This window comes from Halichoerus grypus, chromosome 4, assembly GCF_964656455.1.
Source record: "Halichoerus grypus chromosome 4, mHalGry1.hap1.1, whole genome shotgun sequence".
Lineage (NCBI taxonomy): Eukaryota > Metazoa > Chordata > Mammalia > Carnivora > Phocidae > Halichoerus > Halichoerus grypus.
This window is the reverse complement of record NC_135715.1, coordinates 175,312,777-175,324,745: the sequence shown is the minus strand read 5'-3', so window position 1 is coordinate 175,324,745 and position 11,969 is coordinate 175,312,777. Positions and strand designations below refer to the sequence as shown.

The window sequence follows — 11,969 nt, the reverse complement described above, 5'->3', positions numbered from 1 at the left end:
ACCCAATTGCTCCAGTACTTTAGGTAATCTCTACACCAAACGTGGGACTTGAACTTGCAACCTGGAGATCAAGAATTGCATGCTCCACCGACTGAGCCAGCCAGGTACCCCTAACTATACATTTTATGTAATTTTCTCTGTGTTATATTTTACAACAAGAGGGTTTCTGATTTTTGCAACTGGTAATTTCTGAAGTTTTATTGGTTTTCCACAATTCATTGGTTGAGTTTCCATATTCTCCTGAGAGCAGAGTTTTTTGTTTGTGTTTGTTTTTTTAATTTACTTATTTAAGTAATCGCTATACCCAATGTGGAGCTTGAACCTGCAACCCTGAGATCAAGAGTCCCATGCTCTTTTGACTGAGACAGCCAGGCGCCCCTGAGAGCAGGTTTGGATAAAGAAAGAGGAATATGCAGGGAGGGGAGGCTGAAGAGGGAGGCCATTCATGGGGAATAGAAAGATTAAGGGGGCATCAAAATTTAAACGGTGCTGACTTCACGTTTTAATAGAGCCCCTGTCTTCCTCTCCCATTTCTACTCCCCTAACATCATCATGTCCTTAGTTTTCCACGTTTCCCCCTTACATTCCTCACTCCTTCTGCACTCCAGGATTATGGACGCTTTGCCTCTACTGCCCCACCTAATTGCTGCCAAACTTCCTTCCCTTCTGCGGGGGGTTCAGTGGGGGTATTATCATTCCTCCTGGATTTTCTGGGAGAGTTCAGATCTTAAATATTCTTTTTCAGTGTTTTCATAAACATACCAATCCTCCCCAGATCATGCGTTCTGATTTTTGGGGGCAGGCACTAGGGAGAGCTTCACAAGGTTAGAATGGCTCCAAAGAGTGGCTTAGAAGACATCCCTGCTGCAGGGCGATCCTTAGATCCAGGGAGGGAGCAGACAGACGGGGGTGGGGGTGGGGGGTGGTACAGGAACTGTCCATGTGGTTTGGTTGTTCCTATTTCCATAATGATCCTGGCCCTCCCCCACTGCTGTCTATTATTAACAGATCCAGAAACTTGATCAGGGCAGCAGCAGCAGAGGGATTTTCTGGGAACCATGCCCAGGAAAGGCCCAGAAGCCCTACATCGAAATGAAGGGGCAGCTGGCAAGGAGGGAGACCTAAACACTGTCCTCTTCCACGGCCACGCAAACCTAGACCTTCCTCCTTATACACAGTGGAGATGCCCTAAATATCTTGCTTCTCGGGACTAGAGAGTCAGAGATCAGTTTCCAGTCCATCCAGACAAACTACTCAAACTTCTGAAATACAGCCCATCTTCTTCGTGGTCAAAAATGCAGCTCAAAGTATTAAATTCCACTTAAAAAATCATCAATATGAGATCACTTGTGGAATTAAAAGCCAGGATACCTAACTTCAGAAAACCAGAGAATATATAGCCATTCCTCAATTCTGACATTAAAAACAGAAAACTAAGGGGAAGGGGAAAAGGAGGTATAAAATCAAAGAACAAGATGATGGAATTAGAATAAAAAATAGAAATCGTGTAATATTCCATACTGAGACAAAACCTTCAGAAAAGGTCATAAAACAAAATACAAGTATGTGCTATTTGTAAGAAGCATGTCTACAGAAAGGCATTAAAAAAATAAACTGCTGCATAAATCTTAACAACAAAAAGGTTGAAAGTTAAAGGAACATATCTGGGAACAGAGACTCCACTTTTGTCCTTATTCAAAATTGCCTTGGCTGTTTTGGCACTTTACATTTCCATACAGATTTTGGAATCCTCTGCTTGTCAATTTCACAGAAATAAACCTGCTGGGATTTTACTTAGAATTGAGTTTAACCTGCAGATCAATTTGAGAACACTGGCATCCTTACAATATTACTTTCTAATCCATGGAGTAGATATATCTTTCCATTCATTTCTTTCAAGAATGTTTTGTTGTTGTCAATGTAAAGGTTCTGCATATCTTTCAATGTATCTATTTTGAGCTATTTGATTTCTTATGCTATATTTTATTTTTAAGTAATTTCTACATCAAACATGGGGCTCAAACTCACGACCCCCAGATCAAAGTCACACATTCTTCCGAAAGAGCTAGCCAGGTACCCCGTTGTATTTTTGAAATTCCTTTTTTTTTGTATTTAGAAACACGTAATTGATTTTTTTGCATATTGACTTTGTATTCTGGTACCTTGCTAAATCCATTTCATTCTAAGGGTTTGCATATTCTTTTGGATTATCAATGTACACAGTCATGTTGTCAGTAAAAATATTTTTCCTTTATAATCCTTTTCTTGGTTTATCACACAGGCTTGGACCAGTATAATGATACATGGAGGTGTGGCAGTGGACATCTTTGGCTCAATCCTCATTTCATGGAGGAGGATTTCAGGATTTTTTCATTGAGAGGTTTACTATAGTGTTTTTGTTGATACCTTTTGTTAGATTAAGGATGTGCCCTCCTATTTCTGGTTTTCAAAGTTTTTTTTTCTTTTAATCATGAATAGGTATTGAATTTTGTAGTGTTCTTTTGTGTATCTACCTAGATTTGATTACTTTTCATGTATTGAATCAATCTTGGTTTTTTACAGTAAACCCAGATTAGGTATGGTGCATTATCAATTTTTTTTTTTTGTTAGATCTGATTTGCCTATTTTTTCCAGGAATTTTACATCTACTTTCAAAGGACAGTTCAGGCCCTGGTTTTCCTCTGTGATATCCTTGATGGGTTTTGGTCTTCAAAAGTGAATGGGGACCTGTTCCCTTATTCCATAGTCTCTGGAACTTCATGGAAGATTACTGTGTAAGATATGAGTGATGTCCCTTTTTCTAACATTTTTTTGGTCTAAGGTCTACTAAGGTTTTATCAATTTTATTGATGCTTTCAAGGGAATGACTTTCTACTTCACTGATTTTCTTTCTTGGACATTTGTTTTCTATTTCATTGACTTTTGGGTTTTTTTTTTATTTTCCTCTTTTTTTGAATCTGCTATCCTGTTTCTGGACATAAAAACTTAGATCACTGACTTCAGCCTTTCTTTTTAACATGTGAATTAAAGTGAATTATCACTTTACCTGTATACCAAAGGTTTTGATATGGTGTATCTTATCAATTTTTTTTAACTTTGTGATTTCTTCTGTGACCCATGGGTTACTCAGAACTGTACTGCCTGTTTATTTTTAAAGTTAGGGATTTCCAGTTCTCTTTTTCCTAACTTAATCCCCGTGTTCACAGAACATTATTTTAATTTTTAAAAAATTTTTTGAGGCCTGATGGTCCACTATGACCAATTTCAGTAAATGCTTCTGGCGTAATTAAAGAGGATATGCACACTGTTGATTTAGAGTACATTACTCTTTTTGTCAATTAAGTTAGGTTTGTTACTTGTGTTGTTCAACTTATGTCATATTAGTTTTTGAAATAAATGTATTAAAATATTTTTAAAAAAATTAAATTCCACAGCATTCAGGAATTTCATTTCATTCTATGCTTTCCTATTCCAAATGTTTTCTTTGGGCTTCTGACAGCAATACCTGTGTATATCGCCCCCCCCCACCCCCTCCTCAGCCTTTGAGCGACAGGAGTAGTGAGCAAAGGAATGCTACATAGAGACAGTAAGGAAGGCGTGCTCTGAAGTCTAGCAGTGCCTCTCCTTGCCCTGTTCCACCACTCAGTCATAGGCCCTCTGATGCCTTGGAAAAAAGCTGGAAGCAGAGGTTGGCTCTGTCCCGCTGAGTGCCAGAAACAGGCATGGCAACTCGGGATGTGTGCTAAGTCTTGAACCTCAGGAGGAAATGAATATTAAAAGTCTGGGATAAAATGTTCCCAGCACTACCTCTTCACTTCAGGTCTCTCCCACACCATACTAAATTCTGGCCATGACAGCCAGGAGTGAGGTTGTTTCAGCAAAAGACATTTTATCAGATAAAGGGTACCACCCCAGCCTCCCAAACAGCTCTTATCCAGCAGCAGGACTCTTCCCAAAGGACCTAGCCACAGGGGAACCGTCATTGCCCTCTTGGCAGAACAGTGTGTTTGTGTCCAACAGATGGCAGAGGCAGGAGTGACAAGGATCATGTGACCAGAGTGCCTAGAGTCTCTATATTGACAAAATCAAATCTCCAGTTTAAAGGAAAAATTATTTTTATAAAAACAGAAACAGGTTTTATTTCAATCCTGTTAGGGAGTGAGAGGGATGGAAAACAAAAAAATGAAGGGAGGGGTCTCTTTATACACACATGACATCAGGATCAACTACAAGGAATAATACCCATTTTCATCCCTCCCCCAACTCCTAGGTGGGGTCCAAGGCCAGCTGAGAATAGATGGAACAGGAATTAAGACACAGTATGGCACAGTAAAATGGCCAACGCACCGAAAGATGGAGAAGAGAATTTCCCAGGGAGCAAGGCCCTGGGTCTCAGCTGCTTCCCCAGTGGAGGGGGAATGAGAAAACTTTGGCTCAGCAGGAAGGCAGTTGGCAAAAATCAGAGATCCCTTAGCTGGACTCTCCAGATCACAAAACTACGGGCTGAGGGAAGTCCAGATGTCTATCCAGTCCATGCTGTTCTCTGCTTTCTCCAAGACCTCTTCTCTTCAGGCTTGAGACTGAGAGCTCACCTGGTTCTCCTCTTCATCTTGTAAGGCAGGGGAGTAAGTGCTTATTCTACCCTTCCTACATCTAGGCTACTTAATTACTATTTTCTCAGCTCCTGAGACAGAAGCCAACTAACAATGCCGGCCCTCTTTGTGAAAGTCGGCTTGAAAGAGCCCTTGGTTGGCCAATTTGCCTCTGCAAAGGTTTCTCTGAGCTTGCTCCTTACAGAGAGAGCCTCCCCAGACTTGCTCGGAGATACCTTCGTTTGTGTGAGATGGGGACAGGAAACTTTGTCTCTCTCTAGCATTGGACTAATAATCCCATCTTTGGAGATGGGGATGAGAGAGAGAGCGAGCAGGTGTTGGCAGGGGGAAGGACTGGGGGAAAGCAAGGCAGTTTACATTGTGTTACAGATTCGAATCTCTGGATTGTGAAGAATCATCTAGAGCTCCAAAGAAGGCAGGGGGATTCTCTGACTCAATATGAACAAGTGGAAGTATTTTAGTGGCTACCCTGTAATTCCCACAGACCAACAGGGAATGTGTCAAAAAAAAAAAAAAAAAAAAAAGACAGCAAAGCAGCAGAGTCAAACCCTCTATCTTAAATCTGAATAAAACGAACTCATTCAGCTAACACCACTTCAAGTACAATCGTGAACACAGATGGCGCTGCGGAAATTCATACTAAAGAATGGGATCAAGTAGCCTGTCATCTTGATCCCAGGCACCTTTAAAAGTCATCCAGAAAATCTCTCTGAGGACTGGAATTGAAGGTGAAGTCCATGCCGCTTTACCTCCCCCAATACAATACCCTTCCAGGACAGCCTGATGAATTAAGACGTCTGTTGAAGTTTAATAAGAGGGACGTGAAAAAGGGAAAAGCACTGAGATTTGGCAGAGCTAGCAGCTAGAGCCAGAAACAAGGTGAGGGTCCTTGTGGCATCCAGAACTGGGGGCAGAAGGACGGAAAGGGAAGGGAGAGAGGCAGCAGGGTCCTGTCGTCCTTTGGCTTTACCCTTCCCCTGCCTCCCATTCCTCCCCACAGTTCATGCAGCTACTGGCCTGCTAGAGGGGATGCAATGCCCAGACCAACTTTTTATTAAGCTTATGCAGCTAACAGACTTGTAAACAGTGCCAATTGACAAAGTTTTGCTGAGTATTACAGCTGGTGTCCACTGAACACACCTCTCTCTGACATCAAAAACAAAAGACCCAAGTAAACAAATACTGAGAGAGAGGATGAAGAGACACGTCTTGAGTCTTCCAGGAAGGCAAAATAAAAGACCGCCACCCGGCTTGGTCCCAGGCGTTGTGCATGCCTCGCGTGCTACCACGGTCACGGTCATGGTCACGGCCATGGCCACGGCCCCGCCCTGCCCGCAGCCGGTCCGGGTTAGGGAGAAGGGCCATCGCGGGCACGCTGCAGACACAGCATTTGCTGGTGTGGACACCCTCCTGGAGCTGTGGTGGCAGGCTGCTGTGTCAGGAGCCCATCTCCTGGGAGGAGCGGAGGGAGCCCAGGTCCCAGAGGCAGCCCATTCACCCCAGCGGGGCGACCTTGCCCCTGTTCTCCAGTGCACTTCAGCATTGAGGTTGTCTATTCCTGGTCGGCGGTAAAACCTGAGCTGTTTTCCTCGAGGATTCCCCCACCCCCAACTCGGGGGAGTGGTAGAAGGGGGCAGGGGAGGATCACTGAGGGGGCAGGGGGATCCCCCGAGGATCGGTGACCTGGCCCTCTTGCAGGTTCTTCACCAGTTGTGCAAGCCAGCGTTTCGTGGTGGTGTCATCTTTTAGCACCTGGGCGAAGGTCGTGTCCTTCAGCTGGTCAGGGAGGCACTGCCTGAGCGCTTCGCGTGCCCTATGTCAGAGACAAACAAGCCAACCGGGGAGACCAGCAAATAAACCCACATTTGGGAGACAGGGAAGAGGCCCTTTCTTAGACATAAATATACAGAATCCCGGGAATATGAGGTTCAGTCAAGTTATCTTAAGAATCCATAACAATTCTTTAAAACTTGTCTTAGGCATGGGCTCAGAGATCTCCATGATTTGTCATCTGTGAACATTTTCAGGACGATGTCTCAATGTGGAATTCCAAGACACCGCATTGCACCGAATGGAATGGTGCAATAGTTGAATTCAAACTGCTTTCTGATTTATTACAGTAAATACTGTCAATATGTTCATGGTAAAAATAGATGGGTTATAGTAAACGGAACATTTCCAAAATCAGTACATGAACAGGGAAAGATGACCTGACTTTAATTCTAAATTAATATAAATTTGTATCTTTCCAAAAACTACCTCAGTTTCTTTTCTTCCTTTTTTTTTTTTTTTTTAAGTAAGCTCTATGCCCGATGTGGGGCTCGAACGCATGACTCTGAAATCAAGTCACATGCTCTACTGACTGAGCCCACCAGACGCCCCTGCTTCAGTTTTATAGTTAAAATGCTTAATAAGAGATGAGAAGTAAAAACAAAACTATGGTAGCAACATTATCAGATGAACTTTCAAATGTTTCATTTTCTTTAAAGGATGTGCAGTGGAAAGTCAAATCTGAAAACCTCAAAACGGTAAATGTTAATGGTTTATAAAGCTGTTTTAAATAAAGTTACAGCTTTTATACTCAGACTAGTTTAAAGAAACATATTTTCAAACTGATGAAAACAGGAACCACTGAAGAACAGGACGAAATGGTTGAAGAAATAGCTAGGGCTTGAATAACCTCAGTGGCAGAAGGCCGCGTTCACATTAAATCGAGTTATCCCCATTCCTAGGAACATAGAAATTGCCCCATTATGTGGTTTAGCAGAACCTGAGCAAGTGGCTTTCAGCATGAATTATGGATTTACAAAGCAAAAGGTCAAACATTTCTAAAATGCATTATATCTACAATATATGATTTCTGACAGAAAGATTATGAACATAGGGAGATAAGAAAATTAGCTCAAGAACTTTAGAGGAATCAGAGAACAGAAAATATAATTCAAGCGCCCTCTGGGATCCATTCCTTTCTTAAGAGATCTTTGAAAATATACTTCTCTTTCTGACCACCTGGGGTAGCAACAGAAAGCTCAAACCACAGGAGTAATGTGTCATAAGGTTCCCTGGGAACTGTCTGGACTCCCTGGAATGCCAGAGGAGGGCAGAGTTACAGAGATAAAACTCTGATGGATTTTTTTAAAGTAAGCTCTATGCCCAATGTGGGGCTTGAACTCATGATTCCGAGATCAAGAGTCACATGCTCTACTGACTGAGACAGCCAGGCGCCCCCAAAACTCTGATGGATTTTAAAATTTAGCACTTCAGATTTTAAAAGGATTTAATCAAGTTCTGTCAGACTAATTATCGTTATACCCCTTCTCTACCCTAAAGATACAGGAGCTATGCCATGAAATGGGGCAACTATTCACCAGAGTATTTCCCCAAAGTCCTATAAATCCTCGTAAATGTTTACCTGGGATTATCTGAGAGTCGAAGGTAACACCTCACTACGTGCTTCAGCAGACGGGCGGAAGGCTCTTTGGATAGCTGCAGGACCATCTTACCCTGTTTTCCCCCAAAATGGGTCGGGGTAGGAAAAAACACACAAACACAAAATAATCCTAGTTGACATCAGAGATCAGATATTTTAAGAATCATTATACAAGGTTCCAGGAAGCTGTTCAGTGTCAGCTGCAAAGGGACTAAGCTGTGTGATCAGAAGTAACTATAACGCGAGTAGACGAAAGAACTCACCAAGATCATGGCAACGTGGGAGAAACGCTCGTATGTCTGACATATATATGCCAAACCTGTGTCATCTAAGAGGATCTTCTGGAGGATGAATGTGGCAACCTGGAGTAAAAACAAAAATGGAGTCCAAAACGTTGCTCAGACTTGTCTTCCAATGATCGATTCATCTTCCAGGAAGAATTGTGAATCAGAAAATGAAGCAGAGACCCTGACAATATGCACATCATAGTCAACAAGATATGCACAGTTTAATCAAAATAATTAGCATTACCATAGTGAATACTTACTATGTGCCAAGATATTTCCTAAAGGCATAACATGCTTTTTCTTCTCTTCTCTCTTTTTTTTTTTTTTTTAAAGATTTTATTTCTTTGACAGAGAGAGACACAGCGAGAGAGGGAACACAAGCAGGAGGAGTGGGAGAGGAAGAAGCAGGCTTCCCGCGGAGCAGGGAGCCCGATGCGGGGCTCGATCCCAGGACCCTGGGATCATGACCTAAGCCGAAGGTAGACGCTTAACTGACTAAGCTACCCAGGTGCCCCACTTTATATTCACAATACACCTATGAGGTAGGTACCACTGTTACTCTCTTTTACATAAAAGGGTAGGTTCTGGGTAATTATCAGATTCTTAAAAATGTAGGTACTTTTTCAGTTATCAAACCCCGACTATGTGGCAGGCATAACTGCTAATCAGTAACTTGTCAGGTTAAGGTCCCAGGTGACAAAGCCTCTAAGTCATGGAGTTGAGATCCAAACCTACTTTGAATACAGAGCTTTTTCTCTTTTCCATGGGCCAAGATGAGTTTAGAAATTCAGCTGTGCCTCATCTCTTCCCAATGAGGTAAGTAAAGCTTTTCCTACTCGTGTTGTATATGTGTGTACAATTTATTCATACCTACTCTTTTTTATTTAAAGTGGGCTCCATGCCCAGTATGGAGCCCAATGCAGGGTCCGAACTCATGACTCTGAGATCAAGACCTGAACTGAGATCAAGAGACAGTCACTTAACTGACTGAGCCACCCAGGTGCCCCAAGCTTTTCCCACTCTTAAAAGATCTTTAATAATTAAGATTTTGAAGCCTCCCTTCTAACACTATTCCAGCAATAGTAAAGAATACCTCAATTTAAACTCATTAACTCTTGCACAGAAGGGACTAAAAAATACTAGTCTAATTCAAGTCAAACAATTATTTTAATGATTCCCTTCCTTGGCTGCTCATTAGAACCAACTGTGGCAATTATTTATTTTATTTTACTATTTTACTTGAGTATAAAATTGTGGTTGGGCTAAATAATGGCCCCCAAAGATATCCAGGCCCCCATAACCAAACTATGTGAATGCTACCTCCTATGGCAAAAGGGACTCTGCAAATGTGGTCAAGGATCTTGGGGACAAGGGTGCCTAGCTGGCTCAGTTGGAAGAGCACATGACTCTTGATCCCAGGGTTGTGAGTTCTAGCCCCATGTTCGGTGTAGAGATTACTTCAAATTCAAAGAAAAAAAAAAAGATCTTGGGGAGATGAATCATTCTGGATTATCCATGAGGGACTTAAATGTAATTACAAGTGTCCTGATAAGAGGGAGTTGGAGGGAGATTTGACCACATAGGAGAAGGCGATATGACAGAGCACAGAGATTTGAACATGTTACACTGCTGGCTTTGAAGATGGAGGAGGGGAGCATGAGCCAAAGAATGTAATTCTTGAAGCTGGAAAAAGCTAAAAAGGGATGCTCCTAGAGGCTCCAGAAGGAATGTTGCCCTACCAACATTCTGACTTTAGCTTGGAGAAACTGATTTACAATTTCTAAGTTGCAGAACTCTAAGAAAATAAATTTGTGTTGTTTTAAGCCACCAAGTTTGTGGTATTTGTTATGGGAGCAAGAGGAAATATACACAGTAAAATGTGTATAGTGCATATATATTTTTACCTATGTACACATTTATGAACCACAACCAGATTAAAATATAAAAGATTTCCAGCACTCCAGGAGATTCCCTTGTGCCTTTTCTCAGTCAATACCCTTCCCTGAGCGGGGCGCCTAGGTCACTCAGTAGGTTAAGTGTCCAACTTTGGCTCAGGTCATGATCTCAGGGTTCTGGGATTGAGCCCCACATCAGGGTCCGTGCTGAGCGGGGAGTCTTGTTTCTCTCTCATTCTGTCCCTCCCCGCTTGTGCACGCTCTCTCTCAAATAAATAAATCTTAAAAAAAAAAAAAAAAAACCCTTCCCTGAGAAGTAAACATTACTCAGACTTATCCCCACTAATTGGTTTTGCCTGTTCTTGACTTTCACATCAATGGAATCATACAGTATGAATTCATGTATGTGCTGGCTTCTTTTGCTCAATATAATCCCTATGAGCGTCATCTATGCCGCCTTTACCAGTATTCTTCCTAATTACTGTGGAGTTTATTTTGTGGCTATACTATAATTTATCTTTTATGAATAAGGCTACTGTAAACATTCTTATACATACTGTGATGTACACAAGAACTCATTTCTCTTGGATATATCCAAGAGTGGGACTGCTGGGTCACAGTGTAGGATTACGTTGATAGTGGTTACTGACAAATAGTCTCCCAAAATAGTTATACTGCACACTCACCTAGGGGGACTTTTTAAAAAACACCAATGTCCAGACTTTACCATCATAGAGAATGATTCAGTAGGTCAGAGATGGGGCCTGGGCATCTCCATTTTTAAAACACTTCACTGGGGTGCCTGGGTGGCTCAGACAGTTGAGTGTCCAACTCTTGATTTCAGCTCAGGTCATGATCTCAGGTTTGTGAGATCAAGCCCCAAGTTGAGCTCTGCACTGGGCATGGAGACTGCTTAAGATTCTTTCCCTCTGCTCCCCCCGGCCCCAGCCGGACACCCACCCTCCCCTTAAAAAATAAAAACAAAAACAAAAACCACTTCACAGGTTGAGACCCCCTGCTTTACTGAGTACCTATTACAGCAAGGTGTTAGACTAAGTATTGTACATAAAAAGCAAATGTGGTAAGGCTTCTGCTTACATGGAGCAAAGGAAGGTAAGCCAGGAGCTATTCATCATACCAAACAGAATATGCCATATAAGCTAATGGGAACCTATATGCATTCAGAATGGATTAACTCAATTAATGTGCAAAGAATGTAAATAGGGGAGGGATCATTAGAATGGAGTTCCTGAAAAAGGGAAAGATGTAACAAAAGAAAGGGGTCTTTTTCTACCCCGTCCATAAGAAGCCAACTTGAAAACCTATTCATAGGCAACCACTAATATAAGATGACAGAGTACAGTTGTATCCATTCTGATCTTGTCCCAGAAATCCACTGAAATTAACAAAACTCCCTAAAATTAGGGAAGAAATGAGAGAAGAAAAACATGCACATAGATCCACACGTCACTTACCTTTTATGTGTTTAAGCAGAAAAATGCATACAGAGGTATAAATACCTCCCTAACAAACATCTACCAGACTGGTAAATGGGATGGAAAATATTCGGAGATAAAATATTTGATTTAAAAGCTGCCAACATGAGCTCCTACCACCTCTCTTTCCATCCATTATTTTTAAACAAATAGTGATTTTGGATAAAATTGCTCCCAATTGAAAACTTTTGCAAAGATATACCTGGAGAAGAGGTAACAAGTAATAATTACCTACATTTTCAAAGAAA

At 41.8% G+C, this 11,969-nt stretch overlaps 1 protein-coding gene across 1 annotated transcript in view; it reads right to left on the bottom strand.

Annotated features, from left to right (window-relative positions):
• Nucleotides 1–4,097: 4,097 nt before the first annotated feature.
• CNOT9 (CCR4-NOT transcription complex subunit 9) overlaps nucleotides 4,098–11,969 on the bottom strand; it is a 31,240-nt gene continuing 23,368 nt past the window's right edge. Inside the window, exons 6-8 of the mRNA XM_036083087.2 lie at nucleotides 8,307–8,405; nucleotides 8,026–8,117; nucleotides 4,098–6,426 (exon numbers count right to left, since the gene is read on the bottom strand). Coding sequence (XP_035938980.1) covers nucleotides 6,258–6,426; nucleotides 8,026–8,117; nucleotides 8,307–8,405 — 360 coding nt within the window. The 3' untranslated portion in view covers nucleotides 4,098–6,257. The remainder of the gene's footprint in view (nucleotides 6,427–8,025; nucleotides 8,118–8,306; nucleotides 8,406–11,969) is intronic.